Source organism: Falco punctatus (genome assembly GCF_963210335.1).
Source record: "Falco punctatus genome assembly, chromosome: 1".
NCBI classification, from domain to species: Eukaryota; Metazoa; Chordata; class Aves; order Falconiformes; family Falconidae; genus Falco; species Falco punctatus.
Window position 1 is genome coordinate 90,832,084 of NC_137580.1, and position 19,310 is coordinate 90,851,393.

Sequence of the window (19,310 nt, forward strand, 5' to 3'; positions counted from 1 at the left end):
GAGACTAAGACTGCCCTCCAAACGTCCTGGGGCAAGTGCCAGTGGCCAGCCATGAGGGGGACAGCCTGATGTGCACAGCGCACCGATGCAGAGCCCCTCCACTAACAAGCAGGTCTGTGAGAAGCAGAACAAAGGAGATGGCTTTCCCAGGGTCAGTATCCTTGGGTTCTAATAAAATGAGAACTTGGTCAGAAAAACTGTCCCAGCTTCAGGGACAGCTTAGGTGAACTGCTGGATGTCTACTAAGGGTCAATCCCATAACATGACCTTTCTGGGAAGACAAACCTCCAGAGCTTCCTCTTACATTTAATTGCACCAAGTTCACAAATTTAAGATCTCCTCTCCTATGCCAGATGCCTGGAAGTGGTCAGGATACTGCTGGGGGAGGAGGAAAGGGAGGTGAGAAGACAGATGGTCAGCCCAATCCGCCTTACATCGGCTCCTTCAGGAAAAGCAGTGTGCGGGCAGGAGCACAGACAGAAACACTCATGGTGCCACCAGCTGCAGAAGCCAACACGGTTCAAACGCCTTTGGTGGGGATTCTGCCCCAGGGGAGGCAAGAGGCTGTGCAGTAAAAGGTCGTTAATCGTAACCATATCCCAAGGCTTAAAATCACTGGATTAGAAGAGGTAGAAATGCCGTAGCAGGCTTGAGGTTCAAACAAATAATAATGCAAACAGAGATGCAAACAAAGGACACAATGTCATTCCGAGGAGAAAACTGTGATTCATTAGAGGCTTGTTCAGGACCTTCTCATGAAGTGAGACTGACAAATACCCACATGTACATGCTAACGAAAGACAGGAAGGTCTTGTCACTGTGCAAGAGCTCTAGTTAAGAAATGCAGCAGAGAGAAGAATTTTAAGATCAAAGGAATAATTATCTTGATTGCTCCTTGACTTAAAGGCTGAGACAGAAGCTCAAAAGTTAGTCCAGTGACATTTCAACATTGTAGATTCTGCAACACCCAAAGTAACCCCACGTTTTTCCTTCTGTAGATATAGACATACACATACTCTTAAAAAAACAATTCAGACAAAAGGAGACCTTTTAATACTAATAGCACAGAGTGGGTTATTTAGAGGAGACAGCAGCTCGTATAGGCTTTGTTTTTTGCTTCTTATCAAGGAGAAAAAGCCCACAGGTATGCACACACACACACCTGTGATGGTCCCATTTGGCACAGAAAAATGGCAAAAACCCCACAGCAAAATCCCACAGTTACATCTGAATAAGACATTTAAAAAAAGCAGCCCCTTCCCCATCTTCTCTCCACCTCCCTGAGCCCCTTCGCACTGACGATCAACTGAGTCTGTGCATAAAACTAATTAAGTTCCATCGGGAGGTTCAGCTTGGTGCCCTGGTGAGAGATGTTTCAGCAGGAGTCAGAGGAAAGCAGCCTAGAAACTCCCTTCATTTGCATTGGACAACTGGACTGCGCAAAAGCAGGCAGCTGAAAACTGCTTGGCAGAGGTTTTGGGCGAGCAGAAAAGGGGACCTGTGGGTATGGAGTATGTGGAGTGCAGAAGAGGGGGGAAAAAAAAAAAAAAAAAGTATTGCAATGAATATTCAAGACAGGGAAAGATGTGCTGAAAAAAATCTTCCTTCTGCTCTTGGGAAGATCCACCTTTTAAAGCAACCCTGCCAAGATAACACAGAGTTAAACATTTCCTTATCTATGTTAAACACCTTTATGATTCAAACTGAAAAAACAGCGCTGAAAACCTATTTCACTCTCCTCCACCCCATGGCTCATTTTGGATAGTCAAATTAAAGTGGCCAGTTACATTTCTGGTCTCTGAATATCAACCCAGCGTTGCTGTGTTTGGGTTTCCAGCACATAAGGGAAAGGCTTGAAGAAGGACCAACAACAAAAAAAAGTTTAATTTATGCTTTTTGAGATAGTAAGAGAAATAAACCAGCCCAGCAGATCCCTGTACTCTCATCCAGAGCTCTCAGCTCATGAAGCTGGTGCACGTACATGCAAGTTGCTGCCCAGAAGAGCACCTGCACCTGCATTTCCCTGTGCACCTTCAATTTGGACACAGGAGCATGCAAGGATTAGTAAATCCCCTGTGCTAAGCTGGGTCATAAGGATGCACCTGGGGCAGACTGTGCAGAACAAGGTCACACACAATCCAAAGGTGTTAGAAGAGCGGATGGCACCGGGTGGTCTGGGGGTCCAGCCTAAAGGGCAAAACAGAAATCTTCCAACAGCTCCCAAAAAAAGGAGAAAACCAGGGTGATAACAGAGCCCAAGGGTAGGAGGAGAGCCAGGTTATGCGGTGGGATCACAGGGGCGACCACAGCAGCCCAAACCAACAGCACTGCAGCCAAGATCTGTTGCAAACACCAGCCCAGAGTCTGCTGGAAGAAGCCACTACCAGGGATGCTGGAGGGCAGGGGAAAATGTAACGGTGAAGAAACTCCATCTTCCCCTTGCAAACCGCAAAAATACTAAAAGCCACCAGTGGGGCAAAGCTCCTCGGCCAGGAAGGAGGGAGCAATCAACCAAGCAGCTTCCTAACCACGCCGAACAAAACACACTGCACTTTTTGCCAGTGTCCTCAAACTCTGTGGGCAGACAGGGCCCGCACAGCAGGTGGGCAAGAAGGGCAGAGCTGCACCAGGGTGGAAAGCTTCTATCCAGAGCATCCTGCAGCCCCCCACGCCAGACATGCTCCTCCTCAGACACTCAGCAGCCCAACACACAGACCTCGCATTCTAATTAGAAAGCTGAAATTGCATTAATGCAAAGCGCCACATCATCTGCTGGCCTCATTGGAAGCCGTCTGCATTTACATCTCCTGAGGATGTGGCCTTGAACCAGCTCATTGATGCTTCTTGCAGTGCATGCAGCCCTGCAGTGCTCCAGGCATGGGTTTGCACCATGGTTTTGGGAAGCCACCTCTAAAATGGGAAGCAGACATTATTATCCCTAGGGATAGACCAAAACAGGGCAGAAGTGCTGTTGGCAGGGGAATCCACCCGCATGCTGAAGACACCAGAGTACATACATGCTCCTACACATGCACTTGGATGCAAACCACCACACTATCGCGTGCCGGTAACCTCAGGGCACTTCATGGCCTGGAGCAGGAGCCTGGGGATGGCTCTGGAGGTCTCAAAGGCCAGGTCACTTTTTTAAACTACTGATTTGTTTCCTGGAGAACGCAATACAGCAATTCTACTCAGCACCAAACTAAACTCAGAGGCATCATTACTGCTGTCAGCACTCAAATGTGTAACGACACATGTTTCAGTTCTTGCTCCTAAAACTGTTTTTGACAGGTTTCTACCTGAACGCATGCCTCTTGGCAAGATATATGTTCCACAGTCCTTCCACGTGCTGACACCAATGTCCCAGGGGAAGCCAGAAAGCCAGGATCCAACACCGACCTGATGGCTGGGTGCAGAGCGCCCACCAATGCTAGCTGCTTTCCTGGTGTCTTTCTGCTTGTACAAGAGTCATTTTTGGGCATCCTCTTCATGCACAGGCTTGCAAGTACAGAACGAGCAAAAGTGTGAGTATTGAAGAAGAGCTGGCAGCTCACTTCTGCACAGACACCTTCTGGCATGGCATTAGTCCCGCTACTGAAGCATCTGAGCATTTTTTTTTAATACACTTCTCCTACCAGTCCTTCTCAGGAGTTATGTCTGTCCTCTGAGGCACCTAAGCCCCAATCCACAAAGGTCGTTAACGTGAGTGATCAACACCAGCCTAAGAAACTCGAGCAAAGAATCCAGGAAGGTGTCCAGACTGGAGCAGCCTCTCTCTGCTCATCTGCAGATTGCTCCAGTACAGGATTTGTTCATCTGACTCCATGCCCAGCAACAAGGGGGATTGCTGGGCCACAGACACCAGACTGCTGAAGAACAAGAGGTTCTTCCCTTGGTAGAAGCAGCCTCCTGGGGAGAAATCATGACACAATCCTCTGGGAAACATCTGCGTATTCACCACTAAGGAAGCTGAAACTATTAGCTTTAAACCAGCGGCTACACACAGGTAGGACAAGAGACATTGAGCTGGCAGGCTTTGCTCATCACCTGAACAGCCACTCATTTCTCCGAGCCCTTCAGACTGGATCTAGCTGCAGACTGACAGTTAGACCATCATGATAAAACACAGCTTAATCTGTTCATGGATATAACCCAGATGAACAAGGCATGAACCCAGCAGTGGTTTCTATCATAAGGAAGGGTTGATGATCTGCTCCACATGCTTCCATCCGCGGAAGCCCAGCATGCCCACTGCCTGTGCAGCTAGCCACTCTGCCCTGTAAATAATATTCACAATGTTTTAGCTATGCCAACTCAATTTTGTTTTGGATGTAAAGGGCTAAGAGGATAATAAATAGGAAGTTTTACAGTCCTATAAATCACAGACATGTTTGCAATGCACATGCCCTTACCTTACATTTGTAGGATGCCGGGGGCGGTTTCCAGCTGTTAAACAGTGGAGCAAGATCTGCACTTCGGTGTTGCACAGGAGGGTGCAGGACATACTGGGGGACACTGCTCCTAGCGAGGAGCTAAGCAAGTGATTCAGCCAGAAGGAGGCCATCAGACCTAGGACAGATCTGCTGATGTGCTAGGGTGGCAGGAGGAACAGGCAGACCAGGGGAATCACTGAGCCTGTCCCACCATCTCCAGACCAGACCTCCAGCACAGGTTCAGCAGCTCCTGGAGCCTCTCCTCAACATCCCACGCACCAGCTTCAACTTGCCCAGCTGCAGCCCCTGCCCGATCCCCAGCAGACCCTTACACCGTGAGGAGGTGTCACTGTGACTTCTTGCAGCTCCCTCCCCATTCATAGGGCATCTAACTGCAGGGGACGGTACAGAGAGAAAAAATTTAAGCAAGAGGAAGCAGATACGTATTTTGAAACATTTGTAGCACATCATCTAGGGTTTCAAAAGTGAAAGCATCACTTGGAGAGTAATCTGACATAAGACTGTTCAGCAAGTGATGCTTATAGTACTGCACATCCTAGGGCTGTATGCACTGAATATTCTGATTAATACCGCCCAGCACTTGCTTAACAAGCTCACATGTTTATGAAGGGACTAATTTTTTTTCCTCCTCTGGCTTTCAGTAGCAAAGATGCCCATGGCTTCAACAGGGCAACGTTATTCTGGGAAGGAGAAATTGTCTTCAGTCATGTAGACTCCATTACTGGGAGAAAGGTGTGAACAGCAAGCATGTCTGGCAGATGGATTCATTATACCACTGTGTCCTTTATAATGGGAAATGAAAAGCCCATTCTGATAACTACACTTTATTATAATAGGTCAGAAGAAGTGAAAGGCATCATCTTATAAAATTAACTTCATAAAGACTAGACTTAAAAAAATATCTCTGCCAGTTTATCCACTGTATCCCTCTTCAAAGATTTTTCTTCTAGAAGAGACATGACTCCCAAGTCTTGTCCCGTTGGCTGTCTTCAGTTTTACCCTCTATCAGAGAGAATAGATCTGTTTTCTCCTAATCAGTACCAGGCACTTGTTTTGCCAGATGCAATAAACGCCATGTCTTTGTCAAGACAGAGAAAACAGTCAACAAAGGAGTTAAAATTAAAAGAGACACCCACCCCCCAAGGTCTTTGCAAGAAGCAGCATTACTTTCTTTACAGGAAAGTCAGAATACAGAGATAAACCCACCCGATAACCTGTTCTGTGCTCTGGCATACCTTTCAATTGCTTTTCCTGCTAGCTGCTGCTTTAGTCAAACTAAAGTCCAGTCTCTCAACTGATAATAATAATTCTGTGATTTAACAGCTTTATGCAATGTGTTTGATTGCAGTTCCTACAGGTGAAAGGCAAGGGATGGCCAGACAGACAATAAAATCTCTTCCACACTCAAGAGCACTGGCACTTGATCTTGCTCTGTATTTTGGGGGCTAGTGTCTACTTCAGCTAAATGGCAGGGGAAAGCTGAAAGTGATGGTCATTGCAATCTTAGGAGAATTTATAAACACAGACCCAACAATAAGTTCTCAGATATATTTTACAAAGAAAAGAAGAAACAATGCCAGCCCCAAAACACGCTATTTGAGATGCAACTCTAAGAACTACATCCTTTGGTGGTACAAGCATCAGTTATGTCAGACAAGGCAGACTCTCAACTATCTATCTATCCCTCAGGCTGCATCTGATCAGGCAAAAATCTTTTAAGAAGTCTTTTTCTAAATCTAATCATTCCCCCTTTGGGGAAAATAAAACACATCTCCTTGAAACATTATATGCCAACTGCAAAACAGCTGTATTTTTAATATTCATGAAAGTTGGTGCAGATAGGGAGAAGGAGGATGCAAGAAGATGCTATGAAACAAATAGTTAATTGGAACTTCCAATGAAGGCTGCATGGATCTAATGCGATAGATTTTAAAAGGAGCCTAATTTTCAGAAATTGCCAGAGCTCCAATCTGTGAAAATGTGGCCTTTCACAGATCTCCAATTCAGCTTCCCACATCTAGAGTTCCTTTTGAAAAAAAGTCTTGCCATAAAAGCCCCCCAATTTGGTAGCAAAAATTAGCAGCCTTCATGGGATATCAATCGCTTTGTCTCTCCTTCCCTAACTATGGCTCTTTGGAAAGAACTAAGGACCATTTATCTTTTGTTATTTTTCCAGGTAGTAAAGATAAGAGTAGAATCTAATAAAGAACAAAAATGGGGAAAAAAAAATACACCCACAAAAGCTGAATCTTCACACCTAGCCCAAAAGCAGCCCCTATAATTGAAAAGCATTTCTCCCTCTGAAGAAAATAACACCTATCGGGTCAAAAAAAAAAATTAAAAAAAATCCCTTGACGGTGTGAGAGGCCAACTCCTCCAGCAGAAGATGATGGCAGGACACATTCTGAACTAGCACCACACACCCCAGCAAAGCTGTTAGGTCTAGTGTGGAAGGTGGGCTGCACATAAGGCTCACGGAGCCCTGCAATAAGACATTTATTTTGCAGGCAGAGGATTGTTAACGAGAGCATTCATGACTCTCATGCAAAGAAAATTAAGCATCACCTTTCTCCAGCCCAAGAATGACAACTCCATATCCCCTAACTCCAAAATTAAAAAAACCCACATTTGCTTTGAATCGCCTGCAAACTATGAGCCTGGGGGGAGGAAAAAAGTCAGTTTGAATTTTACACCCACTTACAGACCTTTCCCAAGGAACTGCATGGCCTCCTTCCTCCCAGGAATCCACCTCGCTGTTGGGGACAGGCAGGAGGAAACTCCTGGGGAACACAGCTCCCCAAACCTGCTGGTGCTCATGATGCAGAAGATGCATGTGGTCATGCAATGGGAAGCACGCATGTCACCAGCCACTTCCAAACCACAGCAAGGTCCAGCCCAGAGCTTTTCCCTGCGGTTTGCACAGGTTGCCACGGTCTACATTCAGCTGCTGTAAGAACATGAACGACGGTGCAGGGCAAATCTAAGCATTTAAGCAACAGATCCATAAACAATGATATTAAAAAGCATAAAGACAACCAGGGCAGGATTTCCTGAACTGCCGGTGCTGAGCCGCACAGGTACCATGGCTTTCAAAATTCACTATTCAAAACACCCAACTCCCCTGTTAGGCTGTTCCAGTGTCATTAACACCTAGTGCAGGTCCATTTAGAGAGGAAGACACAGCTTCTTCCCAAAGCTGAAAACATGGAAATATTTGTTTGGGGAAATATATTTGGAAATATGTATTTGCATAACATATGTATTGGGCTGGGGTAATATACACACACACATATACATATATATTTATAAAAATTATATGTGTGTGTGTGTACGTATGTATATTTATTATTTTTTCTCCTGCCCAGGCAATCGAGAAAAGAAAAAAGTAAGCACAGAAGGAAGCAGGTTGGGAGACAACATCAGCTGCAGGGCTGGAAAGTGGCTTTTGAGCATGGGAAACAATAGAGGAGCTGCTTGCCCTGCAAAGCCTCCCACCTCAGCGGGCCCAGGCCTGCTGCCCTGCACGGCAGTGCCCGCTGAGGTGTGGCCCGGTGGTCCCCAGGCTGATGGTCCCTTGCTAGCCCCAGGCTGGCGGTCCTGGCGCGGTGGTCCCTAGCCAGCCTTTCCTGGGCAGGCTAAGAGTGCCCCCTGCAGCCCTGCCATCCCTGCTGCCTCCACTGCCAAGCAATTGTTTGCAACTTCAAATAAATAAATAACGAAATACAAATAAGACAGGTTACTAAATGCAGAAAGAGCTAAAAGCTCCAGAGCAAAGGCATCTGATTTAAAACCACCAAAAAAGCAATCTAGGAGGATGAAGTGTTTCGTAGTGCTCCGTCATGCCTTGTTTTAGCCACTCTGAAGGGAAGGAGGGATGGCAGGGGTGGAGGGAGAATTGTGCACTCCCCCCCCCCCCCCCTCAAGCTGTTGGCTTTTGTTTTCAGGACAAAACCCACATCTCTGAATATCCTAGGTAAATGGAACGGATGTTCATGCATCACTCAGAGCACTGTCAACAGCGCACGCGGCTAGAAGCTGCATGTTCCTTGCAGTATTAATCAGACTGCTCCTCTACCCCTCCTTTCCACAGCACTACGGTGCCAGACAAGCCAGGAGGAAAAAAACCACCAAAAAAACACCGCAGTCTCTGCTGGGATTGTCCATCCATACATAAGCCTCCCAAGCTCCTTGAACTTAACCTGGGACCCTAGAAGGCAAGTAGATCTCCCTGGTTTTGTTTCCTCCAGCTTTACAAAGGTCATGTCTGTTGCCACACAGTGTTAGGTTTTAAATTAGCGGTGCCCCATGTGCTATGAAGACTCAGCACAGTGACTTAGAAGTCTGGGGTTTTTTTGCCCTGTTTCAGTACAGCCTCTCAGGGCAGCACTGAAATAAAAGCAACCAAGCTGCACAGCACAAGCAAGAAAAACCTCTTGCTCTTCTACAGGGGTCTTTTCTCTGTACCTACCATCACACTTCCAGCAACGCGAGTCCAAGAGCTGTTACGGTCTGCGTTCATTAAATCCTCAGAGTCCACCCCAAAACAGTGTTGCAACACACAGCTTTCCCTCCCACCTTACACCTTGCAAGGAAACAGCCTACCAGCCATGCAGCAGCCACTGTCCTCATCTGTGGTCAAGCCAGGAGAACATAACATGCTAATTAAGTAGGTGGAATTCACTACGCATAGGGAAATGTGGAGTTCCCCCCACAACAAACAAATCACTGCCCCATGGTTTCTTGCAAGGCAGCTTTCATTGCACGGTCTGCAGGGGTTTAAAGGGTTAAGCAATTCCTCTATTCAGTCCCTTTGGAAAAAAAGGCCACAGCCCTGGCTGGACAAAGTGCCTGCCTTCTGCTTAGACAGACCCACACAGAAAAGCCACCTCCTAACACAGTATCCACCGTGCCCTGCAGATGTGAGCTATCACCCTTATTTTGCAGATGGGAAAAACAAAGACAGGCAGAGCTGGACACAGATTCCCCTAAATTCCTTCTGCAAGCCAGCAGTGGAGCAGGGACCATGGCCTGGGTCAATGAGTAAAAGATTCTCATCCTGTGAGCAGAAAAAGTGCTGCATGCTGTATTTTACAAAGTTTCACCTCTTTTCCGGGATGCATTACAGGGCTTAACAAGTCACTGCACAAAAGGCTAAGGATACAAAGAAAACAGATCAGCCAGCGCACAGAAGAATGCAAGCCGGGATCCTAAAATCCCTATTCAACGCTCAGCACTATCCCAGGCAGGTCTCACAGCTGACAAGGAATTTCTTGCCGGAGAGGGTATTACAGGCAGCACAGTCCCACATCCTTACAGACCCCGGGCTGCCAACCACAGGGCAACAACCCACTATGTGAGACACAGGCAGTGAAACACTTGTGGAAGGGAAAGCAAGATGTAAGTGCTCCCACCGTGATGGGAAGGAGCTACACCATCACGTGGGCAAGGCAGATGGAGGAGGGAGACAGCCCCAGCTAAAACCTTTCACACCAGCTGTCTGCAGCGGCTCTCGGTGCTCCTCCCCAGCCAGGTGCACTGCACATCAGGAATAGCTGCTGCACGCCTTTCAGGCAAGAGGAAAAAAAATATCCAACGCTATGTCATTTACTCGACAGGCGGGGAGATCTCTGAGCTCTGCGGATGGCTGCTGCACGGTGATGGGCCACCATGGCCTGACAGCTCACAGTGGCTCCAGCCAAAATGCCGGCTTTAAGTGATCTCTGTCTCACCAGCAAAATTTCTATACTGGTATAACCTGCCAAGCCATTTGTATTTACACTCAGTGAAAGACTTGTTCACTTTCACAAAGAAAACCAAACTGATAATATTTACAATCTGATAGCAAGATCTTGTATGAAAACCGTAACCAGCTCCAGCCCAGAGCACTCCGCAGACCTGACAAAGTGCTTTCCTACCTGAAGAGTTCCCTGATTTCCTTGACAGTGGCCTGGAACGGGATGTTTCGGACCAAGATCTTGGAAGTAACCTGCTTCTTGACGGTTTGTTTCTTTCGGGATGATTTCACAGCCGGCCTATTTAGTCAACAAAAAGGGAAGGTAAGGATCATGATGCAGCAAAACACTCCTCACATTCTCGCTCCTTCAAAGTTGGGAATGCAGAAAAATTAGCCAGCTAGCTCACGTCGACATCCTTGGTGGCAGCAACGGAAGTGTCATGCAGTACACTGAGAAGGAATGAATTTAAGTGATTTAAATCCTACATCAGAAAAATCAAAGTTTCCAGCTTGCTAACTGCAACCTCACGTTAGGCTGCACGCCTGGATTCACACTTTCCACTAACTTCTGCTTTCACATCAAATCTTGTCTATTCAATTGTCAGGAGACCATACTATTTGATACATTTTAAAAAACACGTTAACGTAAGCTAATTTTGATTCCTATTCTTACTAGCTTAGAAAATAGCAAATTTAATTTTTTAATAGATTATTGAAATTTTTTTTAAACTTCAGAATTGTACTGCATTTGGACAAGATAAGAATTTACCTAATACAAAACACAGCAGCTTATTTCATAAAGCAAAGCACGGCACATTGTAGGCTGGACACTTACTGAAGGGATTTTAAAAATCAAAATGGACGAAAATTGTTTATTAAAGAATTGAAATACAAAGTGCAAACAGGGAGCTGTGAAGACTGCTTCTGGTCCCCAGGGACCAGATTTTCAAAAAAATTTTGACATTTAAGAGATACCTCCTCCAGCAGCATTCCCAAAGTGTCTAAAGGACAGGTTTTAGGTGCCAACATTCATCTTCAAACACCTGGATTAATTCTGAATTTGGTACTTAGAAGACTCTGTACTGACTAAACGCTCAGAAGGAAATCCTAAAAAGCAGATCTCAAACTCCAAGCAAATTGATCCAGAAGTAACCAGCTCCTCTGCACCTGACTCGCCAAACAAAAGAAGTTAAATCCAATTATTTTTTTTCAAGCAAGAAAGAATCCTCTGTTTGTCTTTATTTATTTAATCAGAACCAGCAGCAGAACATTATTCTTAAGCTCCTGTTCTCCTTGATGAACTAGGGTAAAAGATTTTGTTACCCAGAGAATATTTGTCTTCAAAAACTCTTTAAACACACTGGAATGTGGGCTACCAGTTGATTTTGTAATGCTGATCAAACTATTGCCATAGCAGAGGTTTTAGAGGAGCCTTCTCCTCAAGTGTTGAAGAAAACTCAAGTGCCTGGTTCTCACTTTGGGCTCATTTTTGGGGTCCCGCTACTGCACACTGCTTAGGGATTTTATAGGGAAATATGTCATTTAGTGAGTGAACACCTTTGCACCATTTCTTTTTTCAAGACTGACTGAATTGACTCTGAGTAAAGCACAGCAAAGTCTGATGTGTTCACCAGTCCAAATACTAGTGATCATATCCCTCATGATGCAGAGATGCTAGGTAAGAAGCAAAGAACCTACCAAACATGTAAGCATGTTACAGAGGTGAGACATAAGCTTTACCTTACAGCTCTCTCTGAGATTTTCACTTGCAGCTTATGGCCATCTACAGTGCAGCCCTATAAGATAAAACAAGGAAAAAACAGGGGAGGGGGAAAATAATTAAATAAATAATTTAAAAAAATATCAAAGTCACAACAGCTTCCAAGATACAAGCACAGCGTTTCACATCTTGCTTTTTCGCATACATTCCTTCCCTTCTCCCTGCCAAAGTTTTTCTCTGTTGAACACTGTTCATGCAAGGCAAGGCTTCTGCTGTGAGGTTGGAGACAGCTTGACTGACTGAAGCAGCAGTCGACATCCCTGATCCAGTTGTCCATCAGCCTCAGCTCTGCCGCTAAACTGGCAAAGATGAGCCATTTCACTGCTTTGGGCTACGGTTTCCTCTACCTCTAGACTGCAAACTCTTCAAGGCAAGGACTGTCCGATTATTTGTTCGGAAATGAGCCAGGGATGTCTTGTCGGCCATCAGCAGCCAATACAGCAAGACAGTCCTCTGTCTCTCACTTCCTGTGCCTCAAAGAACTTCCTAGAGTTCAGCACTGAAAACAAACAGCCTCTTGCCTAACCATCCCTGGCAGGGCACACGAGATGCAAAGGCACTACACCAGCAACCTGGAGCCTGCTGCCCAACTCCCTCCGCGAATTACCCATTTCCCTGTTTCTCTCTTCCCAGGGATTCTGCCTTTCAACAGGATGGAGAACACACATCTACCCCCAAGAGTACCTAGGCTGTGGAATGTGAAATAACTACCTGTTGCAGGTGACACTCACAGATTGCAGTCACTGAACATGGACAGATTACACAGAGTAATTCCTTCACATCTGCCTAGATAGAAAAGGATCACTCCAGCTGTGTGGCCCACACCACCCTGCTAGTGTGGACCAAACACCTGGATGTTTTTCTAGAAGCAGAGAAAATGATTTATTCCTTCAGAGTGCAGCCAGACCCTGTGGCATGGAGAAGGTGGGAGGCTGGGAGACCCTACAGCAATGGCAGAGTCACAGACGGTAAAGCCAAACTCTGCAGCACTAAATTACTGAGCAATATTTGTTCTCGTTGCAAGTGGGGGCCTGGGTCTCCATCACCTCTGCAAAGGGCACCTTGAAGAATAAACTTGTTAAACTTCAATCACAGCGGATTTTCTGCCGCCTCTGTATCGGACCAGTGCTAGGAAACAGTCTTTTGCATGAGGTCTGGTCCCTTTACACACCCTCTTCCCTCACAGATCTGGACCATTTTAGAGGTTTCTCTGTCTGCACAGTGTAACTCATAGCACTGGCATCCTCAGCTACATTTTGGACTTCACAGTTCATCCAAGCCTTTGCCCACCATCTCAGGAAAGAAATCCAACTGACAACATTTAAGCTTACCTGGAGCTGGCGCAGGGCTTTCTGCGCACTCTCCGGCTTCTTGTACTCCACAAATCCAAATCCCATGGAAAGCAAAGTGCCTGTCAGAAGAGAAAGGGGACTCAGTAGACTAGCAGGTAACAGTGACAATATTAAGCAAAAGATTTAAGAACAAATCAAGAGCAAGCAAGCGCTGATTGACAAAACTGGGAGGGGACAAACTAATACCCCAGGCAAAGTGCCAGCCTGCCCAAGCCCTGACCCTGACGCTCCTTCCAAGCACCCCTTTCTGGTTTGTTTTGACAAGACCCTGCTCTAGAACAGCTTGGTTTGGTGCCGGTGTCGAAGAAGAGATAACCAGTGTTGCAGGCAAACCAGATTTTTTGCTTTGCCTAATTTCAGTGCAATCTCCTTAAATAAACCACTAAGTCCTATAAAACAACTGCTGGTCACAGTCAAGGTAACTGATCCCATTATGGACACACAAACATTTGTTTATACACAGGACTTTTCCCTCACGACTGAAACAAGACCTTCATTTGGAAAATGTGCCAACAACCCAGAAATGGGTGTGACTTTTGTTGCAGGACAGCAGTATGCAGGTTGCAGTTTGGTCCCCAGAGGAGACACTTCTGATCTGCGACTGCTTCAGAAATACATTTTGGCCAACACTTGGCAAGCAGCTGGTTACTGACCACTGCGGGGAGCCAAGCATGAGATCTGTTTCCGTCTGGACTGCCACATGCTTTATTTCCCATCATCACAAAGTTTTGCTTAAGAGACAAAATGCCTTTGAGGACTGTAAGGCACAGAAAGAGCAAGTACTTCTATAAACCTGGGCGGGCAGCTGCCAGTTCCACACCAAAGGAGGAGACACCTATTCCACGTTCCTGTACACCAAAGGTTTGCAGTGCCTACAGTCACACCACGCTTCTGAGGAACAGCTGACCAGTACAAGAGCCATAAATAAGGCTGAGCAAGGAAAGGGAAAACCAGAGCAAAACCACGTCTGGTTTCCAACTTCAAAACTTCAGTGGTAGCAGACTGTGGAGATGACCCCACAGTGACCAAAGGGGATCCCTTTGGTAGGCGGTATGAGATCAGCCTAGACTCAAGTGTTGCTGTCTGGTCAGAAACATACCTACAGCCAGACATGCAAACGGTACTGAAGAGTTTGCTTTATTTTTTCCCTCTTTCACTGGATCTGAGTTTTCAAGTATCCCATGCAAGAGGAGCTCTGTTAAGGCAAAATTCCACAAAGCTGTTCAACTCCCTAACCTAAAATCTGGAAAGAAGGCACAGTCCATCCAGCCAGGGCTTGCCTTAAGCAGTCTTCCCTGTCCAACCACTCAGAAAGCAAGTGCAGTCAATGCAACAGGCATAACCACTCACCACCACAGCCTGCTGAGTTTGAAGCTGGCAGGCAGAAGGCGAACGAAGCCCACTCAGCACTGTACTCAGCCAGGCATCCTTGAAGATCCTGGCCGTTACTGTGGATAAAGCATGCCATACACAGCTTTAATCATCGTGGGACACTGGTCCCTTTCAACTTGCATCCTGCTCTCTTCTGTGATCCTGAAGGAGTTGGCTTCTCTATCTCTATCTCAAAAGAAGGCCACGTCTCCACAAATCCCACAATAGAGCTTAACCTTCTAGACTGAACCCCAGGATATTTTTGGTTGCTGCTTTCAGCCATTTCAACAGGCACACTTCTAGAAATATTAAGGATTTCGCCAACGAGAACACAAATGCTCAGCCAGATGAATGCTAAAGCAATGCCACACCTGAGCCCTCAGCAACCAGCCGAGGGAAGGAATTGAACAGCAACATCTAGAGTACCTGCTTTGTCTTTCTTCTTGGATATCGTGCAGCTCTTCACAGCTCCCACTTTGGAGAATGTCTGCAAGGAATTTGGACACGTGATTCAGTTCCTTTTGTCAGAGGCTTGCAACTCGAGTGACAATGTAGCCCTCTTCCAGAGCCAGGAGCACATGCTCACAGGTCCACGTTCCCACAGCACACGCCTGACAAGCAGTCAGTGCAGCTGTGTCTTCTATTATAAAATTATTTCTGTACAAATATACCCTCCCAACACTCACACATGATCCTCCACCACTCCCCAGAAACTGTGTGTAGATCTGGGATGGCTTGGGAGGAACACTATGGGTTACAAGATGCCCTCAGCTGGGTAGGGACCTTAGGGGTGGGTGGCTCCTGTGATGCCCCCAGAACATAGCTCTTTCCAAGGACACGCAGGACGGACTGGAGGGTAGCAGGGGCTGCAAACCACCTATTCGACTCCCTTGTAAAACTGCAGCCAGAAGGCAGAAAAAGAAGAGGGGACGAGTCCTAGTCCTCCTCTGAACACGTACGTTTTTTCCCAGACGCAAGTGGACCAGGGTCTTTACACAGTACCATAGTCCCAAGGTAGAGAAGCACAGGTCAAGGAAGCACTGACATTGCACCAGCATTCTTGGGCCATGAAACATGGCATTTTCCATGGCTACAAAAAACGGCAGAGATGACAATTCCCAGTTGCTTTTCCCTATTTGCTATTAATATCCCACGTGGCTTTAGAAATGCTATGATCTCTCCCAAGTGCTTTACTGGGGTAAAGCAGTACAGACAGCTCAATGCTGGTAAAAGCTTAGATGAAAAGCACATCTTAGTGAAACCATCATTTATTTATTTATTGCTTTAACACACAAAGCAGAATCACAGCTGCAGAAATGCTTGTCCCAAGGAAAAGCATCACAGAAAGCATGAGAAATGAGGAGTCTTAAAAGATTTCCTACTGCCTCCACCTGTCCCGAGGTGGAATTAAACCCCATCAAAACTGTTTCAGATACATTTTGTCTTAACTGACGCCTGAAATCCCAAAGCAGAGGTTCCCAGTCCCAGTACAATCCAGTGCTCCCTAATCTCCCATTAGGTCATACTGGCTGCAATACAACTCCTTTGAACATTTTATCCTCAGCACAACAGGTAGAGAACAGCTTCCCCCTTTCCTTCTGCAGCAGAGTAGAGCCCTTTCTTCTAGCCCACGCTGGGAGTGGGGGCTTTACTCCACCAGGCATCTCAGTCCAGCCCACAACCCCACATTCAACCCCCTCCCACTCCATCAGGGTGGACTGTGCTAAGGAAAACCCAGTCCCTTCTCCTCGCTTATAGCTCACCTCCTTCAGCGTGTCTTCCGTGGTGGCAAAGTTCAGGTTTTTGATGAACAAGGTACAACCAGGGATGCTTTCTTCTTCCTCCTCTTCTTCTTCCTCCTCTTCTTCCTGTGCTGCTGCTTCCTCTGAGCCTTTTATAGCTTCACCTGAAACAAAGAGAATGAACCCAACCTTGTAAGATATAACAAAGCCAAGTTTTGGGGGAGCTTACCCACTACCCCAGCGGGAATAGGCCACCTCTGTTGGCTCCTTCTGGGCAGACATGGACTGAAGCAAGCTCAACACACAGTATATGAACATGTCCCCATGAAAACCTAAAATATTGCCTATTCTCTGAGTGTAGTGCTTCCCCAGCACTCATTGTCCCACCAAACCCAGTCAGACACCCGCTGAACTAGGCAAGAGGCCCCAAACGAGTCTGAACATCCTTCTGTGCTGCTCTAAAACCTCATCTCTGTTTAATACGTATCTGCAGGACATGAAACGAGAACTACCCCATCAGCATGTGAAGAAATATGGTCTGTTAAGCCCAAACACATACCGAAGGGCAATGAAGAACTGCACCCAGCACAGAGGCTGTGGTCTTAAAGGGCTTCACTATAGCATTAACACTTCCAGAGTTCGCACTCTGTGACCCACAAACCACACTCAGGTCAACAGCAGCACACAGTATTTTGTACAAATCTTGTTGTGGGATTCTGCAAAGACAAATCCGTAAAAAGAAAACCAAATAATCAAGCTGCAATTCAGCAGTCAGCATAACAGCTTCTTCTGGGGCACCAACCTTAGTACTGTACAGCTGCTCAGGGGGCACATCATCTGGCATTTGCAGTTGGCCTTACCAAGGAGAAAGGCTTTGCCAACTGCATTTTGACTCTCTCCATCCATATACCCATTCATCCATTTCCCTCTTCCCAACTCTTAACGTGGTTTAATAATTTCCACTCTACTTAACACAATGAAGAGGCCTCAAAGCTACTGAGCTTTCGCACGAGCGGGAGGGTGGGGAGATACCTGTTGGATCCTGCACTGAAGTGGAGGCTGCAGTGGGACTAGGCCCTTATTAGACATCAGAGAATACACACAAGCGTGCTCTCTCGCTTTCTCTCATGCATTGACTCGTCAGCTCCTTTCCTCGCTAGACCGCTTGTCTTTTAGAGCGGCTTCATCCCCTACAGCACAGCTGACTGTGCTCAGACGGGGTAAACTATGTACCTCCCTTTGACATCAGCAGCCACCGCAGTGATTTTTCTAGGCTTATTTTTCCCTCATTCTGTACGAGGAGAGCTTGCACTGGGCCAGGGGTGTGCAGAAGTCCCCCCAGCTCCATCCCAAGAGCTGTCCTTGCACAGCACGTAACAGCACACATGCTCAGGTCAGGCCCAGCTTACAGAGAACAGCTACTGCTCACCCAACAGCTGCTGCCAAGACCAGACTAGACCAAAAATCTCTTCCCAGAGCCTGTGTTTGTTAGCCCAGTCCAAACTGAGCCTGTGCACTGCAAGCAGCACTTCACTGCCCACGCTGCACCCAGGAGGCAAGGGAAGCAGGGGCAGGAACAAGCACAGTGCTTGTGTGACGTGATTAACTAACGCACCACAGACAGGGTGACACTAAGGGCTGTGCAGACAACTTCATTGGGTTGGTTTCATCCCCAAAGGGTCAGGAATATCAGCATTGCTGCTTTACGCATAAAGGAGCAACGGAACAACCAGAGATCTCTCTGTCCCAAAGTCGAAGTTCTTACCAGGTACCAGCCTTGCTTTGCCCTCCTTTTCTGGAGCCTCAAGGGTTTTTTTCTGAGGGGCTGGGCTGAAGAAGACACCCATGGGAGCCCATTCCAGATACAATGGCACAGAATGAAACTGTAAAGAGAACACAGGAGAGAAAGGAAGGTGGAGGGCAAGAAAAAGCTCTGCTCTCAGCTTTATTTTGCTTTCACTCCGTAATGGAAAACTACAGTGGAAAAGCTGAGCAACTTTTTTCAGATTGCTAAACTCTTTCACCGAAGGACAGTCTGCATCCAGCCTCACACTGGCCCACAATCTACCATGGACCGCTCCTGTATTGCAAAAGGTAAAAGAAACCCTCTCCAGGCCACCGAGATTTTTCTAGAAACATCACAGCTCCCTCCTCCAGCCATCTCCTGCAGGCTGAGAGCCCTACTCAGCCACTGCTGCACTAGGATGCACCAGACATCTCCCTAAACCCAAGGGATCAAGGGCAGCAGCAGTGGCTCTGGGATAACTCACTTTCCTCAAAAGTCCTCTGCCCCTCATATTTGTAGCAAGCACTCCTTTCTGCAGGTTCACAACTAGCCGAGATCCACACTCTCCAGGCAAGCCCACCCCTTGCCACACTCACCTTGGAGTAGGCCAGCCTGGTGAACGCTTGCTTTGCCTCAGTTGGCTCCAGGAACTCCACAATGGCCGTGATGCCTCCTTCTGGCAGCAGCACCCGGCCCAGGCTCCCGTGTTTGCCAAAGACATCCTCCAGCTCCGCTACACTCGTGCTGGCTGGGAGGTTCTTTACCAGGATCACTGTTTTACTCCGTTCACCAGCCGCCTGCCATGTTCAGTGGGGAAAGAAAGGGGAGGTGGGATTTAAAAAAGCAAAACCTAGTATCTTACCAACTAAAGATGATCTAACACACCGTGCCCTCTCACTCCACTTCATCCCTTTCCAGGATCCAAGAGGGCCAACAGCCACTTGGAAAACACTTTGTATAAGATTCACCCCCCAGTACAAGTTCCCTGTTCCACAAATGCTCATATATAGAGGCTTCAGCTCCACATCCACCCTGGTACAGACACAGGACTCCTCCTCTGCCCACAGCAAGCTGACTGTCATACTGGAAGA

The 19,310-nt window shown here is 46.9% G+C and overlaps 1 protein-coding gene across 1 annotated transcript in view; it reads right to left on the reverse strand.

The window, feature by feature from the left end:
* The window catches only part of RBM19 (RNA binding motif protein 19), a 70,237-nt gene that overhangs the window by 41,154 nt on the left and 9,773 nt on the right, over nt 1-19,310 (reverse strand). Inside the window, exons 15-21 of the mRNA XM_080391491.1 lie at nt 18,816-19,016; nt 18,199-18,316; nt 16,455-16,597; nt 15,118-15,178; nt 13,300-13,379; nt 11,929-11,984; nt 10,370-10,486 (exon numbers count right to left, since the gene is read on the reverse strand). Coding sequence (XP_080247617.1) covers nt 10,370-10,486; nt 11,929-11,984; nt 13,300-13,379; nt 15,118-15,178; nt 16,455-16,597; nt 18,199-18,316; nt 18,816-19,016 — 776 coding nt within the window. The remainder of the gene's footprint in view (nt 1-10,369; nt 10,487-11,928; nt 11,985-13,299; nt 13,380-15,117; nt 15,179-16,454; nt 16,598-18,198; nt 18,317-18,815; nt 19,017-19,310) is intronic.